The sequence below is a fragment of the Hemitrygon akajei genome, chromosome 3 (assembly GCF_048418815.1).
Source record: "Hemitrygon akajei chromosome 3, sHemAka1.3, whole genome shotgun sequence".
NCBI lineage: Eukaryota > Metazoa > Chordata > Chondrichthyes > Myliobatiformes > Dasyatidae > Hemitrygon > Hemitrygon akajei.
In genome coordinates this window covers 90104584-90125254 of record NC_133126.1, presented here as the reverse complement: position 1 = coordinate 90125254, position 20671 = coordinate 90104584, and the positions used below count along the sequence as shown (strand labels likewise).

General features: G+C 45.6%; 1 protein-coding gene across 1 annotated transcript in view; it reads right to left on the bottom strand.

The window, feature by feature from the left end:
- Positions 1-20671, bottom strand: part of LOC140725190 (mitogen-activated protein kinase-binding protein 1-like) — a 244878-nt gene that overhangs the window by 35519 nt on the left and 188688 nt on the right. Inside the window, exons 12-16 of the mRNA XM_073040322.1 lie at positions 18463-18554; positions 16163-16288; positions 13003-13073; positions 4559-4680; positions 2830-2905 (exon numbers count right to left, since the gene is read on the bottom strand). Coding sequence (XP_072896423.1) covers positions 2830-2905; positions 4559-4680; positions 13003-13073; positions 16163-16288; positions 18463-18554 — 487 coding nt within the window. The remainder of the gene's footprint in view (positions 1-2829; positions 2906-4558; positions 4681-13002; positions 13074-16162; positions 16289-18462; positions 18555-20671) is intronic.

The following is a 20671-nucleotide window of genomic DNA, read 5'->3' as shown; positions in this document are numbered from 1 at the left end:
AGAAGGGTTTCCGATTCTGGATTTTTTGGGATTTTGATAAGATAGCTTGGGGTGACCATCATTTCTGACCCCGAATTTACGTGCTGCCAGTAAGCAGTCTTTGTCTTGCACTTCATCACACAGGCACGTAACAGTAAAAGTGATTCCATGCCATTAATATAATGAAACTATAATGTGTGCAGGGTAACAAAACCAGCACAGCAACATCGGGAGAGAATACCTGAGTCAGCTGTTGAACAACAACAAACATCAGGCTTTCAATCTCCACCTACAATGCACTGGTACACTGTATTGGTATTTTACTGTTTAAATGTTTTATGTAAGGTATAAAAGCAATCAAATTGTAGGCTTGTTCTGGCGTTAGTTCTTCATCAGTGACGACCTCAGCAAACTCAGTGAATTTCTCTGCTGCTTGGTGATCAGCAGATGCTTTAGAATTTTGATGTTGTGCCTTTTCTTAAATTTCTGCAAGCTGCCTACTGTATATTCACAATTACCAATTACCATGACCAGTAAGAACAAGTAGGAACAAGATAATAGACACAATGGGATGGACTGGCTGAAGTGTGTATGTTTTAATGCTAGGTGTATTAAGCATGAGGGTGATAAACTTCGAGCCTGGATCAGTACACTGAACTATGATGCTGTGGCCATAACAGATCTTTGGTTGAGAGAGGGACAGGAATGTTCCAGAAAAGAGGGAGAAGGAGCTAAAGGTGGCATGGGCAGGAGCTGCACAGCTGATCAAGGACAATATCATAGTTGCACTCAGAGGGGCACAAAGCAGGTCTCACCTAACTCAAAAAACAATCATCCCACTCTGATGGGATTATACTGGACACCACCCCCTGTATCCACTGGGACATTGCAGGGCAGAGGCAGATTAGTGAGAGGTATAAAAACAACAGGGTTGTTGTAGTGGGGGGACTTCAACTTCCCCAATATAGCCTGCGACCTCCTTACTGCAAGCGGTTTAGACCGGGCAGAATTTGTAACAAGAGGAAGGGTGTGAAGGACCAGGGTAAGCATAAACTGGGAGAGCACGTAAAAGTGAAAAAAATAGGGGTTTATTACCCAAAATGTTTACAAACTCAACAGGACTGTTCTAGAGTCCAAACTCGAATCAGCTAAACAGAACTTGGTTACAACAACATAGCAAGTACTCCTCAAACCAAGAGACACCAGTCATCTCCTGACTGCGGGTTTATATTCAACGCTGGCCAGTCCATAGTAAATTCCTCTCCTTAAAAAGATACGGCATAAATGAAGCAGCTCCAGAGAACACCCCACTGGCTGTAGCAGAATGGCACAGTCCAATTATCCAGCCCCATCTACTTAGGCTGGTGTAATGCAACAGCTCAGTCGTTTGCCAGATTATCAGGAGGATGGTTGGCTACAGGACACTTGAATATGCCTGGTTGATGGTGTGGCTGCCACAAAGGGCCAAACTGGACCTGGAGTTGGGTAATGAGCTTTGCCTCTCAATGAGAGAACAATTAGGGAGTAGTGATCATAACTTGTTAAGTTCTAAGATAGCTATAGATAAGTATGGACCTAGCGAGAGAGTATCATGGGAGAATTAGGCAGCAGCAGGGTGAGTTCATTGGGAACAACCGTCCACGTCTGACGTGTGGAGGGTGTTTAACTGCAGGGAATAGAGGACAGGTACGTTCCAGCCAGAAGGAAGGACAAGCATGGCAAGGTAAACAAACCTTGGATGTTGAGAGAGGTGGTGAAATTAATCAAGAACACTAAGGAAATTTATGTGGGGTTTAGGAAGCTAAAATCAGACAGAACTCTTGAAGACTATGAAGAAGCCAACAAAGAGCTCAAGAAGGAATTAGAAGAGCTGGGAGGGGCCAAGAAAAGTCCTTGACAGTAGAGTTAAAGGGAATCCTAAAGAACTCTATACATACATCAAGAGCAAGAGGATAACGAGGGAGCAGGTAGGACTCAAAAATGAAAGAGGTAACATGTGCTTGGAGACAGAGGACAGGGGTGAGGTCCTAAATGACTACTTTGATTTAGTTTTTCCCAAGGATGTGGAGGAGAGGGAGTCGTGTGAAGCGTGCTACAATGCTACAACATTCAGAGATAAGAAGGAGTAATGTTGTGTCTCTTAATGTCAAAGCCGATAAGTCCCCGGGCCGGACAGGATATGCTCTGGGTTATTGAGAAAGGCAAGAGATGAGATTGAGCAGTATCTTCATGTCTTCTCCAGTCCCGGAGAAATGTAGTCTGTGGGGATTTGTTTAGTTGGAAATTTGATTCCCTAATTTAATTAGTTCGGCACAGCATTGTTCCCAGTTCAATGTAAAGTTATAATGAGATAGAAATAAATAACAGAAATGCCAGTTACAAGAAGTACTGGTGAGATTAGTAGGACTAGTAACCAACAAACCTTTCGGACTCGATGGGAAAGATCCCAGGCTGGAGAGCTGCAATCGTACACCGCTCTTAATAACAGCAGAAACACTCATCCGGTTAGGCAGCACTTGTGGAGAAAGACATATTTCGGCTCTGACAAAGGACCTTCGACCTGAAATGTTAACTTTGCTTCCATTCCCACCGACGCTACTTGACCTGCTTTGTGTGTACAGTGTTTTCCAGTTTTCATTTCAGATTTCTAGCCTCAGTATTCCTTTGACGTTCATTTACCATCTTTCTGCAGCAGCCTCGCTGGTTTCCAAGGTGACAAATGGAACAGCACTTTTGACTTAAGGGGCACAGAGGTGATTGAAAAGGAATCAAGGGTGCGAAATGTTCCTTGCTGGTCGATTTGTCCCGCTGCTCTCCCTTGGGAAGCTGCACTGGTGCAGGAGCACTCACCTTGATCAGCGTTCCATCTTCTCCCTGAGACCCCTTGTACAGCTTCTTCTGTTTCCCATTGCTAATGTTAAATATCCTGCAGGGAAGACGGCGCCGACAGTGAGAGAGCAGTCTAGAAATGTACCACATACACACACACAAAGCCATTCCACCACTAAACCTGCGGGAAAATCACGGTGAGGCCAATAGAAATCGTGCTTCCATAACACCCCATTGCTCAGTCTGTGGACTCGGGTTACTCATTCGGGGCCGTAGCGAGGAATCATGCAAAGCTAAGCAGAGAGGTGTACAGCATCTCAGTGTCTTACACAAGCACGTGGGAAGTGCCAGCTTCATTTCCAGACGTCTGGGGGACAGCAGAGTGGTAACAGAACACTCAGAAACACAACACAGTCAGAAATATATTGGTAAACGATACTGTAAAAAGTTGGACGGGACTGATTAAGTTATCAGTGGTGTGGGGTGGTGAGCACTGTGGGGTTTCCCGCCCCCACACTGAGGACAACATTCATCATCGTTATGTGCCATGTCATACGACGTGGCTGATTACGGTCTTTATGATCATGATTCTCTTTGCCACTGATTTCTTCTGGGCAGTGTCTTTACAAGATGGGTAACCCCAGCCATTATCAATACTCTTCAGAGGTTGTCTGCCTGTCGTCAGTGGTCACATGACCATCAGCGGGACTCGTGATTTACACTGGCTGCTCACACGACCATCCACCAACTGCTGCCCTGGCTTCACGTGACCCTGATCGAGGGGGGAACTCTGCTTTCTTAGAGGTTTGTGAAAATTCAGCATGTTATCTAAAACTTTGACAAACTTCTATAGGAGTGTGGTGGGGAGTATATTGACTGGTTGCATCACAGCCTGTTATGGAAACACCACTAAAAGTAGTGGGTATGGCCCAGTGCATTATGGCTGAAGCCCCCTCCCCACCACCCAGGCCATGCTCTCATCTCGCTGCAGCCAACAGGAAGGAGGTACAGGAGCCTCGGGACTCTCACCACCAGGTTCAGGAACAGTTATTACCCCTCAACCATCAGGCTCTTGAACCGGGGGGCGGGGGGGATAACTTCACTTGCCCCATCACTGAATCATTCCCACAACGGATGAGCTCACTTTCAAGGACTTTTCATCTCATGTTCTTGGTATTTATTGCCTTTTTATTTAATATTACAATTATCATTTTTTTCTCTGTTATATTTGCACATTGACTGTTGTCCACTCTGTTGGGCACGGTCTTTCACCGACTCTATTGCTTTTCTTGTATCTACTGTGATTGCCCGCAAGAAAAGGAACCTCAGGGTTGTGTATGGTGACATGGATGTACTTTGATAATAAATTTACTTTGAACTTTGGAATTCCCAAGACCAGATTCTGAAACAGTTACTCTAACCAGGATAGCAAAGGAAATACATCTGAACTGGCTGTGATGGTCCAATGTGGAAGGAATCATTCAGACTGGCACCTGCACGAAGAATCTCGAGTCTACACAGAAACCCTGTTGACATGGTGGAAGGAGAGTACCAGCTACCCACTCGCTGAGCTAGTTACCTCCTGCCCCAGCCTGGCTTCTCCAACCACCTTGGAACCCACTAAGCCAGTTAAAGAAGTCATTCCTAACCTCGAGATAGAGGGGACAAGGAGCGGCTCCGTGTAGCGGGAGCTGTAAGAGTTGTTCTTGCATGAACCTGAAACCGATGACAACAGCCGGATCCAACTCACCGAATGCTCCTGTCCTGGCACCCAACAGCAGCGTACTTCCGTGTGGAATCCACATCCATGTCGTACAATGTTGTCTTCCGCACTACATGATGAGTTCTGGTAAACTGAACGCCTTCACTAGACTGTTAGGAATGAAAACAATCAGTTATCTCCAACCTACAGGGCACCTACAAGGCAACATCTACAGAGTCCGAGAGAACTCTTCACAATCAGAACCAGGTTTAATATCACCAGCGTATAATATTTACTATAAATTACTATAACAGCACATTGGAAAGGAGACGTAACATAAAGATTTTTACTCCTCGTGTGTTTGAAGGAAGCAAGTAATAAAATCAATTCAATATTGTCAAATTTGTTGTTTGTGGCAGCAGTACAGTGGAATATACAATAATATAAACTATAAATTTCAGAAATATATATAAAAATAAATAAGTAGTGCAAAAGAGAGGGAAACTATATAGATAATAGTGAGTTAGTGTTCATGGGTTCAATGTCCATTCAGAAATCTGATGGCAGAGGGGAAGAAGCTGTTCCTGAAACATTGAGTGTGTATCTTCAGGCTCCTGTGGTTCCTTCTTAATGGCAGCAATGAGAAGAGGGCATGTCCTGAGTGAAGGGGTCTTTAATCATGGAGACCGCCTTTTTGAGGCATTGCCTTTTGAAGGTGTCCTAGACGCGGGGAGACTAGTGCCCATGACGGAGCTGGCTGAGTTTACAACTTTCTGCAGCTTTTTCTGATCCTTTGCACAGAACATCATGAGTGTCTTTGGTGACATACCAATTCTCCTCAAACCCCTAATGAAATACCTTCTTTGTAATTGCATCAGCATGTTGGACCCAGGATAGGTCCTCAGAGATGTTGACATCCAAAAACTTAATACTGCTCTCCATTTCCACCGCTGATCTCTTGATGAGGACTGGTCTGTGTTCCCTCGACTTTCTCTTCCTGAAGTCCACAATCAATTCCTTGGTCTTGCTGACATTGAGTGCAAGGTTGTTGCTGTGACACCAATCAACCAGCTCGTCTATCTCAGTCCTGTACACCACCTTGTCACCATATGAACTTCTGCTAACAATAGCTGTATCAACAACTATTTTATAGCTGGTGTTTGAGCTCTGGTTAGACACACAATCAGGGTGTAGGGAGAGTAAAGCAGTGGGTAAGCATGACAGTGTGGATTGTGAGCGAGGAGGAGATGTTATTTCTGATCTACACAGACTGTGGTCTCCCGGTGAGGATGTCAAGGATCCAGTTCCGGGGGAGGAACAGAGGCCCAGTTGATTTGTACTGAGGGTATGATGGAGTTAATCCCTGAGCTGTAATCAATAAACAGCAGCCTGATGAAGGTTTTACTATTCTCTGGATGATCCAAGGCTGAGTGGAGAGTCAGTGAGATTGCATCTGCTGTAGACCTGTTGTGGTGATGGTCAAATTGCAGTGGGTCCAGGTCCTTGCATAGGCAGGAGCTGAGTCTGGCCATGACCAACCGCTCAAAGCACTTTGTCACGGTCGATGAGAGTGCAACTGGGTGATAGTGGTTGAGGCAGCTCGCCCTGCTCTCCTTGTGCTCAGGTATGATTGTCACCCTTTTGAAGCAGGCGGGAACCTCTAACTGCACCAGTCAGAGACTGAAGATGTCCTTCAACACTCCTGCCAGTTGGTTGGTACAGGTTTTCAGTGCCCTACCAGGAATACCATCAGGGCCTGATGCCTTGCAAGGGTTCACCCTCTTGAAAGATGTTCTAACATTGGCCTCCAAGACAGAGATGACGATCACCAGAAGCTGCAGTATTTACACTGGTAGAGTTTTATTCTGCCTTTCAAAACGAGCATAAAAGGGAGTGAGCTCACCTGCGACTGAGGCATCACCTCTATTAATGACGCTAGGTTTTGCTTTGTAGGAAGTAATGGCCTACAAACCCTACCAGAGTTGATATGCATCCAATTCCATCTCTAACGTCAATTGGAATTGTTTCTCACCCTTAAAATAGCCTTCTGTGGGCCATACCTAGACTTCTTGCATAGTTCTGGATCACTGGTCTAGATTGCCACAGATTTAGCCCTAAACAGACTACTGATCGTGTCAATTCCCCAGTCTCTCACACCTTTTCCCTAATCTCTCTGCTCCTTTACCTCTTTCCCCTTCTCTAAAATGCTCCTTTAGCTTCCATATCAAATTTTGTGTGTTGAAAATGTAGCATAACTGAAGTAGCCAACACTAATTGCCCAAGGAGCTCAGCTTTGTACTTCCAGCATCTGCAGACTTACTCATGCTTAGCATAAATTAAGGTTGTTTTGAGTATATTTTTATTTGCTATAATCTACGGGGAATTGTGAGAAGTATTGTTTACATTTGTGGTAAACGCTGGGACGCATGCTGAATGTGAGCCTTGAGATTTGGGTTCTACTAGGTCGTTTTAACCTGAGCATGAGTGGGGGGACTAATCACCAAGAGACGGAGCTTCACTGGGCTGATTCAGGCTGCTTACCACCACTGATAATCCGCAATGAAGTGAGGCCAGTGATCCCTAGAGCCTGATAAAACAGAGCAAACTCAAGGGCTCAAAATACACATAGTTGGTTCCTACATGCCATATATCCTTGCACTACTGACTTCCAGCTCCCACTGAAAAACTAGGCAAAGGAATACTCTGTGTGCACAGAGAATATTCATTAGCAAAAGGAGAACTTAAACTGTGTAAGAGACTACAAAATTCCCTTAATCCCATTTAATGGTGCTATCCGGACAGAAGCTGAAATCGCAGCCTAAACAAATGAACAAGCCATCAACACACAAGGAGAGAAGAAAGCAGGAGATGTAGCTCATTCGTGCTATGCAGCAGGGGATGAATATGATTTTGAAGACGAGGACCAAAAGAATGCCTGTGGACTTTGTGACGATTTGCCCCACGAATACAGTGAACTGAGACCAAGGCTTTGGGCCTACTCTGGGCTGTTCCGGGGATTTGGATAGAAGGACTCCATTTGGTTCAGAACGCTGCTGTTGTTGCTTGCTTCTGTTGTTTGCATGATTTAGGGGAATCAAGGGATATGGGGACAAGGCAGGAACAGGGTATTGATAGTAGATGATCAGCCATGATCTCAGAATGCCGGTGCAGGCTCGAAGGGCCGAATGGTCTACTTCTGCACCTATTGTCTATTGTCTATTGTGTTTTATTCTCTTTCACTGTGTGCTTTGGGAGTTGGCCTTTACTTTTATTTAAATTGGGTTCTTTTGGGATTTCTGGCTTTGCAACTGCCTATAAAGACAAATTTCAAAGCTGTATAACGAGCTGCAAATATTAGATGCAACGCAGTAATGGACAGCATTGAGTATCGGGGCAGGTCGAGAAAAAACAGTTTAGTTTTGGATCAAAGCTCTATGGGTGGCAAAGCAGGCTGCCATTCCACCAGACTGGACGGCAATTCAACAAGGAATGATATCAGTGTTGCTTGGTTACAATATATCCCCTGACATGTTACCTCCCAACTACAGGTGTACTCCATCATCAAATAAACACAGGGTGTACTCCGTCATCAAATAAACACAGGGTGTACCCATCATCAAATAAATACAGGGATATACTCCATCATCAAATAACACAGAAATGTACCCCCTCATCAAATAAACAGGGTGTACCTCATCATCAAATAAACACAGGACATACTCCATCATGATGTAAACACAGAGGTGTACTGCATCACCAAATAACCAAAGGGTGTACTCCATCATCAAATAAACACAGGGTGTACTTCATCATCAAATAAATACAGGAACATACTCTATCATCAAATAAACACACAAATGTACTACGTTATCAAATAAATGAATGGATGTAATCCGTCATCAAATAAACACACCAAAGTACTCCATCATCAAATACACACAGGAATGTACTCCATCATCAAATAAACACAGGGGTATACTCCACAATAAAAAGAACTCAGGAACGTACTCCATCATCAGATGAACACAGGAAGTGCTCCATCATCAAATGAGCACAGGGACATACTCCAGCATTCAAATAAACACAGGGACGTACTCCGTCATCAAGTAGACACAAGTACCTACTCCATCATCAAATAAAGACAGAAGTGTACTTCATCATCAATTAAACACAGGAATAACTCCATCAACAAATTAACACAAGGACGTAGTCCATCATAAAATAAACACACCAAGGTGCTCCATCACCAAATACACTGAGGGACATACTCCATCATCAAATAAAGACAGGAGTGTACTCCATCATCAATTAAACACAAGAGTGACTCCATCAACAAATAAACACAGGAAGGTACTCCCTCATCAAATAAATACAGGAACATACTCCACCATCAGATAAACACAGGGACGTACTCCATCATCAAATAAACACAAAGAAGTACTTCACAATCAAATGTACACAAGAACATAAACCATCATGAAAAGAAGAAAGGGATGTACTCCATCATCAAATAAACACCCCTTACTGTATCATCAAATAAACACACAGATGTACTCCATCATCAAATAAACACCCCTTACTGTATCATCAAATAAACACACAGATGTACTCCATCATCAAATAAACACCCCTTACTGTATCATCAAATAAACACACAGATGTACTCCATCAACAAATAAACACAGTGACGTACACCATCATCAAATAAACAAAGAGAATACTCAATCATCAAATACCCACAGGGACATACTCTATCATCAAATGCACACGGGGTGTACTGCATCATCAAATAAACACAAGGACGTATTTCATCATTAAATAAGCACAGGATGTACTTCATCATGGATGACCGCAGAGGTGCGTGCGCTGCTGAGGACCCGCGACTCCGTCTTCAGAGTATGCGACAAGGCAGCTGTAACAACAGCAAGGGCCAAACTGTCCCGGGCCATCAGAGGGGCAGAGCGTGCACACGCCCAGCGAATACACAGCTACTTCCAGGACAGCGGCGACACGCGGAGCATGTGGAAGGGCATCCAGGACATCACCAACTACAGGACAACATCACCTGACTGTGCGGGTGATGCCTCCCTCCCAGGTGCGCTGAACAACTTCTACGATTGTTTTGAGGCGAAAAATGATGTGGCGGTGAGGAAGTCCACCCCTCCTCCAAATGACCAGGTGCTGTGTCTCACCGTGGCTGACATGAGAAGAACCATGTGCAGGGTTAACCCACGGAAGGCTGCTGGACCAGACAACATTCCTGGTAGAGTGCTCAGAGGATGTGTAGACCAGCTAGATGTTCTCACTGACATTGTCAACATCTCCTGGAGCAGCGCCACCGTTCCAATGTGCTTCAAGGCCGCCACCATCATCCCCGTGCCGAAGAAGTCTTCAGTGTCCTGCCTAAATGACTACCGTCCCATTGCACTCACATCCGTCATCATGAAGTGTTTCGAGAGGCTCGTCATGAGGCACATCAAGACCCTGCTGCCCCCCTCACTGGACCCCCTGCAGTTTGTGTACCATCCCAACTGTTCAACAGACGATGCCATTGCCATCACCCTCCACCTGGCCCTAACCCACCTGGACAAAAAAGACACATACGTTCGGATGCTGTTCATAGACTTCAGTTCAGCATTCAACACAATCATCCCTCAGAAACTGATTGGAAAGCTGAGCCTACTGGGCCTGAACACCTCCCTCTGCAACTGGATCCTAGACTTCCTGACTGGGAGACCTCAGTCAGTCCGAATCGGAGGCAGCATCTCCAACACCATCACACTGAGCACGGGGGCTCCCCAGGGTTGCGTGCTCAGTCCACTGCTGTTCACTCTGCTGACCTACGACTGTGCTGCAACACACAGCTCGAACCATGTCATCAAGTTCGCCGATGACACAACCATGGTGTGTATCATCAGCAAGAATGACGAGTCAGCATACAGAGAGGAGGTGCAGCGGCTAACAGACTGGTGCAGAGCCAACAACCTGTCTCTGAATGTGAACAAAACAAAAGAGATGGTTGTTGACTTCAGGAGGGCATGGAGCGACCACTCCCCGCTGAACATCGACGGCTCCTCAGTAGAGATAGTTAAGAGCACCAAATTTCTTGGTGTTCACCTGGCGGAGAATCTCACCTGGTCCCTCAACACCAGCTCCATAGCAAAGAAAGCCCAGCAGCGTCTCTACTTTCTGCAAAGGCTGAAGAAAGTCCATCTCCGACCCCACATCCTCATCACATTCTACAGGGGTTGTATTGAGAGCATCCTGAGCAGCTGCATAACTACCTGGTTTGGAAATTGCACCATCTCGGATCGCAAGACCCTGCAGCGGATAGTGAGGTCAGCTGAGAAGATCATTGGGGTCTCTCTTCCCACCATCACGGACATTTACACTACACGCTGCATCCACAAAGCAAACAGCTTTATGAAGGACCCCACGCACCCCTCATACAAACGCTTCTCCCTCCTGCCATCTGGGAGAAGTGAAGCATTCGGGCTCTCACAACCAGACTATGTAACAGTTTCTTCCCCCAAGCCATCAGACTCCTCAATACCCAGAGCCTGGACTGACACCAACTTACTGCCCTCTACTGTGCCTATTGTCTTGTTGATTATTTACTGTAATGCCTGCACTGTTTTGTGCACTTTATGCAGTCCTGGTAGGTCTGTAGTCTAGTGTAGCTTTCTTTTCTGTGTTGTTTTTACGTAGTTCCGTGTAGTTTTTGTACTGTTTCATGTAGCACCATGGTCCTGAAAAACATTGTCTCGTTTTTACTGTGTACTGTACCAGCAGTTACAGTTGAAATGACAATAAAAAGTGACTTGACTTGATGAAATAAACACAGGGGTGTTCTGCATCATCAAATAAACACATGGGGGTATTTCCCAATTGCATAAACACAGCGCCGTAGCCCACCATCTAATAAACACAGGGATGTACTCCATCATCAAAGAAACTCACTGAGGTATTCCACAATCATACATATACAGGGACGTACACGATCATGAAATAAAGGAAGGTACATACTCTTTCATCAAACAAACACAGGGACGTACTCCATCACCAGTGAAGTACAGGGTTGTACTCCATCATCAAATAAACACAGTGACATTCTCCATCATCAAATACACACAAGGAGGTACTCCATGATCAAATGTACACTAGAACATATACCATAATGAAAAAAACAAAGGAACATACTCCATCATCAAATAAATATGGGGACATACTCCATTGTGAAATAAATAGAGTGATGTACTCCATCATCAAATACACACAAGGAGGAACTCCATAATCAAATGTACACAAGAACGTATACCATCATGAAAAAAACAAAGGGATGTATTCCATCACCAAATGAACACATGGGCATACTCCATCATCAAATAATCACAGGGACGTATTCCATCATCAAATAAACACAGTGGTTTCTCCATCAACAAGTGAATGGAAATGAAAAGTGTTTACTGTTGAGTTTTGTTTTGTATCCAATTGTCCATTTTCCTCGTCTTTATACAGGTTAAAGCTCCTCCTTACCTCCAGTACCGTGTAGAGTCTGAGACGTATACGTAGCTCGGGTGCTAAGACTTACGCACAGTACTGTAGTAATTTTTGTATTTCACTGTACTGCTGCTGCAATTAAACCAGATTTCATGGGTCTCAGTTGTGGACTGAGAGTGACAAAGCGGCAGGGAGAGGGCAATCAAGGTTGTGAAAAGGGGAAGTGAAATGGAAGGGCGTGGGAAGCAACAAAGAGACATTCTGAAATGATGAATAAACTCATTGTTTGGAATGAAATGACCTTGCCTGGTGTATTGGGGTTCTGCGTGTCTGCACCTGTGCCACCAACACCCCCCCCCCCCCACAGGGTGGCATTCGTTCTCTGCTACCTGTCTCACTCCCCTCCTGCAGTGCTTCCCCCTCACCCTTCCCAACACCTTCTGTCCCCAGCAGATCGATAAACTCACATTGACAAGTACTGTACTGAGTGAAAGTCTTGGGCACCCTAGCTATATTTATGTGCCTACGAGTTTTGCACAGTACTGTACTCTGGAAATACGTCATAACACCAATACCTATCAGCCTTTCCACCATCACAACCCTCTGGCTGGCTTCCAACCTACACTTCACTCTGGCACCTGATATATGAACAAACTGAACTCTCCTTCAGTGAAGTCCGGTCCTTAACTCACTGCCGGGGAGGGTTCTGATTATACTGAACATGGAGAGTGGATTCCAGCCTCTAACTCAATCCCATGGTATTGATTGTAGTGTGTGTATTTAACTTTGGGGCCAGACTCCAATCCGTAAGTCACTCTCAGCCTATTGGTAATTCCATATTTACTGAATTCCTAGATTAGATTTAATTTGCAACTCTAATTATTATATATATATTGAAACTGAATTAGATCCCAGACTTTCCCTTGCACCCTGGTATTGATGATTTTACAAACATTTAACCCATGGTTGGGGCTCCCGCACGGCCTGTGTACCTGCTGTGCGGTCCGGAAGTAAATGCTCTTGTCTGCACCGCAGGTGATCATCCTGACACTCCCACCATTAGCTGCGAAGAAGAACAGAAGGTGACTGGATTACCATGGTAACCTGCGATCGGCTGGGACCCGTTATTGTTCCCAGTTTCACAGAAGCGGAAGGGAGACTCCAACAGAATGCAGACACATCATTTCAGACTTCCTAAAGCCATCTACTTTTGGACAATCTCTCACTCAACCCCAAACAAATGACTGGTCTTAAAGAAAATCAAACAGCTGTAAGTCTGAAATAAGAAGCAGAAAAGGCTGGAGGTGTTCAGCAGGTCAGGCAGAGATGTGGAAAGAGAAAAAAAAGAGTTAACATTTGATGAAGCACAAACAAGAGAAAATCTGCAGATGTTGGAAATCCAAGCGAGGCACACAAAATGCTGGAGGAACTCAGCAGGTCAGGCAACTTCTTTGGAAAAGAGTGAACAGTCAACACTCTGGGCCAAGACCCTTCATCAGGACTGGAAGCCAGAGTAAGAATACCTGATGAAAGGTCTTTGACTGGAGACAGTAACTCTGTTTTCCTTCCCATAGATGCTTCCTGACCTGCTGACATTTTCCAATGGGTCTCACTGAATGTTCCCATAAACTCCATTTTACTGGGGAAAGAAGTTTTAGAAATAGGAAGGGCCTTTGTGAGATTTGAAAATGAATCTGTCAAATCAAGGTGGGAGCCAACATGTGGACATGACTGAAGCTGAACAGGATGAAGCCTCGGTTAAACAGCCAATTCCCTCAAGAGACATTGATAAAGAACATTAAATATCAATATGATTCTGACTAGTTCAGCTGAATGTAGGAAGTCAGTCAAAAAGCATTGAAATTGGCTCCTTGGCCTACTGAATCTGCACCAGCCATCAAATACCCATTTATAATAATTCTTCATCAATCTCATTTCAGTCTCTTATCATTCCCATCACTCCCTCCCCCAATAATGGGATTCATCACTCACCTACACACTACGGACAATTTCCCATCAACAACCCCCTCACTCCCCCCATCAGGATTCAACCACTGACCTACACACTACGGACAATTCCCCCTCCCCCACACCAACTCACTCCCTCCACGAGGATTCAACCACTCACCTACATACAGCAGACAATTTCCCATCAACTCACCCATCTCACTGCCCCCACCAGGATTCAACCACTCACCTACACATTACGGACAATTCCCCCTCCTCCACGCCAACCCACTCCCTCCACCAGGATTCAACCACTCACCTACACACTACGGACAATTCACCCTCCCCCACGCCAACCCACTCCCTCCACCAGGATTCAACCACTCACCTACACACTACGGACAATTCCCCCTCCCCCACGCCAACCCACTCCCTCCACGAGGATTCAACCACTCACCTACACACTACGGACAATTCCCCCTCCCCCACGCCAACTCACTCCCTCCACGAGGATTCAACCACTCACCTACACACTACGGACAATTTCCCATCAACTCACCCATCTCACTGCCCCCACCAGGATTCAACCACTCACCTACACATTACGGACAATTCACCCTCCCCCACGCCAACTCACTCCCTCCACGAGGATTCAACCACTCACCTACACACTACGGACAATTCCCCCTCCCCCACGCCAACCCACTCCCTCCACCAGGATTCAACCACTCACCTACACACTACGGACAATTTCCCATCAACAACCCCCTCACTCCCCCCATCAGGATTCAACCACTGACCTACACACTACTGACAATTCCCCCTCCCCCACGCCAACTCACTCCCTCCACGAGGATTCAACCACTCACCTACATACAGCAGACAATTTCCCATCAACTCACCCATCTCACTGCCCCCACCAGGATTCAACCACTGACCTACACACTACGGACAATTCCCCCTCCCCCACGCCAACTCACTCCCTCCACGAGGATTCAACCACTCACCTACACACTACGGACAATTCACCCTCCCCCACGCCAACCCACTCCCTCCACCAGGATTCAACCACTCACCTACACACTACGGACAATTCCCCCTTCCCCACGCCAACTCACTCCCTCCACGAGGATTCAACCACTCACCTACACACTACGGACAATTCCCCCTCCCCCACGCCAACTCACTCCCTCCACGAGGATTCAACCACTCACCTACACACTACGGACAATTTATCGAGGCCAATTAACCTGGCAGCCAGCACATCTTCGGGATGTGGGAGGAAATTGGAAATCCAGGTTGTCACTGGGAGAACACGCAAGATCAGCCCAGGATTGGACACAGGTCCACGTGCTGCTGGTGTACACATGAAAATGCTGTACCTGCTTCCATCACAGCTTTGATTACTTGGTTCTTGCACCACCGCACCCCCCCCCCCCCTCCCACTGCTACCCCTGCCTGAAGGTTGCAGGACTCTTACCTCTCAGTGAGAGACGGGGGTAAGACCAGAACTTTGCTACATATATATCAAGCCTCTGAAATTTGTTTCCACTAATTCAGTGGGACTGGATCTCAAAAGGTGGTGCCAGAGGAAGTGGCTGTGGCAGGTACACTTAAGAAACCCATGGATAGGTACATGGAGGAGTAGGGTTTAGAGGGATAGGGGCCAAACACAGGAAATTGGGACTTGTTGGGTGGCACGATTGTTGCCACGGGCTCAATAGGACAAGGGGCCTGTACTGTGCTGTATGAGTCTACGGGATCAAAAGTGTCCGCTGAGCACGTGCAAACCAGAACCACGCTTGACTCCTGGACTTCCCCACCCTGCCCTCATAACGTGAACCTCTAAAGTCAATTGATAGCCCTGCAGCTCCTTATCAACTGGTCAGTCTGCAGTATCGCTTGGCAGCAAGAACTAGTTTCCAGTCAGAGCCCTCAGATGTTAAGCATTTGAGTTGAGCACTTGCTGCTAACTAAATCCCAGACAATGCCACCCTTCCACCCAAGGGAGCAGGCCTTCTATTAGCTTGTGCTTTGCCCCACTCACCATTAGCCAAGCTGATCTATGCAGGACCCTGCACCGACCTTGCCTGGATTTCTGCAATCAAATCCCACAGTTCTGCTGGGGCATCTCCATTACTAGTCTGGGAAGAAGTGGGACGAAAGTCAAGGCACCAAGCAAGCTGAGCGTGCGCACAGGGGTACCTGTAAACTTGACGGCCGTGATGGAGGAGGAATGTTCGTCCAAGGTCTGGAGCAAGCTGTAGTCATTCTCCGCATCCAGGACGTGGATCAGTCGATCCCGGCTGGCAGATGCCAGCAGCTTCATGCCTGCCGGTGGACAAGGAAAGAGGCGAAAGCATGATCAGGTACAGATGACAGGAATGGTAGGGGCCTGGGTGGGGAAAACGCTCAACAGAGCCGATCTCTAATGTGGTGAAAGGACGCAGCTAATAGAGTTGCTGTCTCAGAGATCCAGGTCAATCCTGGTGCTGTCCGTGTGGAACCTGCACATTCTCCTTCCTTTTAAAACAAAATATCTTTATTATGAATTCAGTGCTACAATATATACAAACACAATTACTACACTACTAGACAAATGGCATTAAACTAAAATATTTCCATCTCTATCACCGATGACACTAATCCCCCGTGGTGCCCGAGCTCATTCACTGCTTGGCTTTTCCCAGCTGTTCTGGTTCCTCCCACATCCCAGCAGCGTGCAGATCGGTAGGTTAACTTAACACTGTAAATTGTCCCTGGTGTGTAGGTCTGAAAGAGGAGGGCCGATGAGGAGAACAAAATGGCTTAGAGTAGGATCAGTATGATGAGTGGAAGGGCCTGTTCCCCAGACTCCATTGAAAGCCCTTGGGTTGAACCTGCATCATTGAGGCTGTGAGGTGGCAGTTACACCACCTGCATCGCTCACCACCCTTATCCCTGAACAATGTCAATTATCAACTGCAAGATAAGAGTTCATGGGAATGCGAGAGGGGATGAGTTACAGGGAAAAAATAGGGGAATGGGGAATGGATTTATAGCATTGATCTGAAATTGGCAGAAGCATGACGATGGGTTAACGCCTTACAAGATAATGAATAAACTCTTCTCGGGCTTCCAGCTGGGTACAAGTATCGACTTTATCTGAAGTTTCAATGACAAAATCAGGCATGATGCCTGGACGTGTCTAGCCCGGTGGTATTGCAATGGCCATGCGATTGACTTTGACAGCACAAAACTACTGTGCCACACCGATGGATTTTGGGACCACCTGGTGAAGGAAGCCGTTGAAATAAAACTAGAAGAAGAAAAGAATTTGAGCAAAGATGAAGGTCTTGCTCTAAGTAAGAAGTGGAATTCGATTGTAAACAAGGTGAGACATGGAAACCTGACTGGATGAGGACTAACCAATCAGAAGGGACAGATGATGGGGGTATAAATATCACTGGACTAGACATGCCCAGGCATCATCCCTGATGAAGATAGTGGAGTTTGTCATCGAAACGTTGGTTATAATCGATACCTGAACCTGGCTGGAAGTCCGAGAAGAGTTTATTCGTCATATATGCCAGGAAAATACTAGATCCTTTTTCATCGCAAAATATTTCACTGGAGAGTTACCAAAGGACAGCCATTAAAATAATATTACGCAAGGTGATTGAAAACCAACGAGCCAGTCTTCTAGAAGTGAAAGGAGGAGTGATGTTGACATTTAGGGAGACAATTCCAGTTCTTTGGGTTGCCAGATGTATATCAGCTCAAACCCGGGGCGTACCAAAACCAGAGCTGAACCAGTACTCGTAGCCCAAAGGGAGCATTGTTGCAGGAAAGCAGCATGCATCATCGGGCACCACCACCGCGCACGCATCCCATCTCACTGCTGCCATCAGAAAGAAGGTACAGGAGCCTCAGGACTTACACCACCAGGTTCAGGAACAGTTATCATTCCTCAGCCATCAGGGGATAACTTCACTTGCCCCATCATTGAAATGTTCCCACAAATGATGAACTCACTTTCAATGACTCTTCATCGCATGTTCTTGATATTTATTGCATATTTATTTATTATTATTACTTCTTTCTTTTTGTATTTGTACAACTTGTCTTTTGCACACTGGTTGCACGCCCAAGTTAGTGCGGTCTTTCATTGATTCTATTATGGTTATTATTCAATTATGGATGTTTTGAGTATGTCTGCAGGAAAATGAACCTCAGGGTTGTATATGGTGACATAAATGTACTTTGAACTTTGAATATAACGAGGGAGATGCTGGTAAAGGGCAGGGGAAGCAGAGCAGAGGTTATGGGAAGACCTGAACACTCCTTGCAGACCATGTTCACTGAAATACAAGGGGTGAAGGAAGAGAGGGATAGTTTTGAGATAGATGTCTGGCAGCAGTTTTCAAATGATCTCACACTCACTGAGCACAGGAAGCCATCAGCCTCACCACAAGCAGAATGAGCACAGACAGTGAGACAACATGAAGTCCTCAAAAGGTTCTCACCGGTTTCTGGCTTGGAATACTCGAGGCATAGGATCTCGGAGTCGTGGGCCTCAACTTGAAGGAGCTCTTTGAGCAGCTGGAGGTCATGGATCCTGTCAGACACAAGGGAACACCAGTAGATCAATCAGTCCCAAACTACCCCACCATGAATGCATGACTGGACGTCGACAATCAAGGTAAACACGTCAGTCAACCACTCCCCAATTTGACTGTCTGCCTGACCACTGACACCTCATGGCAAAACTTCTATGGAGATTGTGATGGACTCTGAGCCCTTTCACACTTTCTCTAATTCCACTCTGACTCCGCTTCAGCCTTGGGATCCTTTGGTGTTGCATCTTCATTCTGATGTAACACTTCAGTAAATAACCTAATTGCTCAAAAATCCCGAGCACCTGCGGTTGTCTCATCAGTGCTCCGGTTCCCATGCTCTCGAGAAGAGCTCCTATTTCTGTCTGCCATCTTCCTTTGAAACCTAATGGGTTTGTTAGAAAGTTTGTGTTACTGTACTGTGTAACATCAAGAAAAAAGCTGAATGAAAGTGTTTCAAGTACTAATTAAAATCCCGTAATCAGGAATATCACTGGAGTCCTAAGAGTGACACATTAATACAGTTTTAACTGTATCTGGAACTGGTTCTCACACCACTCCATCCCTTTTCATTTAGGACCTCAGTCCTGATGGAAACTCATCTAACTGGGACATTAATTCCCCAGTTCAACAGATGCTGCCTGACCTGCTGAGCATTTCCAAATCATCTGCTCTTACTGTATTTCTGATTTTGGGCTTTTGAAGACTTTTCATAATTTTCATTTTGTTTTGTATTTTTGTAGTGTTCTTTCCTGACCAGCCTAACGATTCTCCCTCAATGCTTCCTCGCCATTCGGGGGTTTCTTTCAGTGTTGTCATGGGTTACTGCTCACCCTGATATATTCAAAACCTGCGAAAGTTTCAACGTTTCAGCTCAAAGTCTGAAGGGACGCTGTCTTTCTCCCTGAGCACTAATGAGGCTTTCTAAAGCTTTGGTCAGACCGCACTTGGAGTATTGAGAGCAGTTTTGAGCCCCTTATCTAAGAAAAGCTGTGCTGGCATTATAGAGGATCCAGAGGAGATTCAGGAGAATGATTCCAGGAGGGAGAAGGTTAACATATGAGGAACATTTGAAGGCTTAGGGCCAGTACTCACTGGAGTGTGTAAGAGTAAGAGGGGATCTCATTAAAAACTATCAAATATTGAAACACCTAGATAGAGTGGAGTTGCAGAGGATGTTTCCTCGACTGGGGGAGTCTGGCATAGCGTCAGAATAGAGGAACGTAGGTGAAGAGGAGTTTCTTCAGTCAGAGGGTAGTTAATCTGTAGAATTCATTGCCATGGACAATGGTGCATTGAATATATTTAAAGCAGAGATTGATAGGTTGATTAGTCAGGGGTTCAAAGGTTCTGGGGAGAAGGCAGGAGGATGGGGTAGAGAGGGATAATAGATCAGCCATGATGGAATAGCAGAGTAGACTCGATGGGCTGAATGGCCTGGCTCTGCTCCCATGTTTTATGATCTTATGGTCAAATGACATTATGGTGTATGCTCAAACTCTTCTTAACATCATCACTTTGTCAAAATCAAAAGCAAATTGGAGAAACTCAGCAAGTCAGGAAGCTGCTGTAGCAGCAGAGGGGACAGTCGATGTTTCTGGTCTGAGAGTGCAGACGGGCAATGGCAGTACTAAGGGGATGGGGTAGGGCATGAGATGACAAGTGGTCAGGAGGGGTTATTGTGTCAATGGAGCCAGGTGGAGACAGTGATAGAGACTGGGAGGAGATCGATGGCAACAAAAGATGGCTGCAGATAATGGATTCTAACCACAAACCAAAGCACACACTATACATACAACACAGTCACACATGTGTGTGTTTTTTACACTTCTAAAATTCACCCCACTGACCGTAATGGAACTAAGAGATCACTGCATGTTTGGATAATGTAACTCACCCCCCAAACCCACCCCACAATCTCAATAATTCCTAGGATTAAAAAGTTATGAAACCTTTAACACATTTGTGACTAAATACTTAGAAGTTTGTGCCAGGTGTTACCAAATTACTGCCTACCTGCTCTCTGTTTTTCAAACTTAGAAATATTATGCAATATGAATTTTAATAATTATTACCTCTGATCAAGAAAAGCATGTAATATACAGCATACAGATCATTC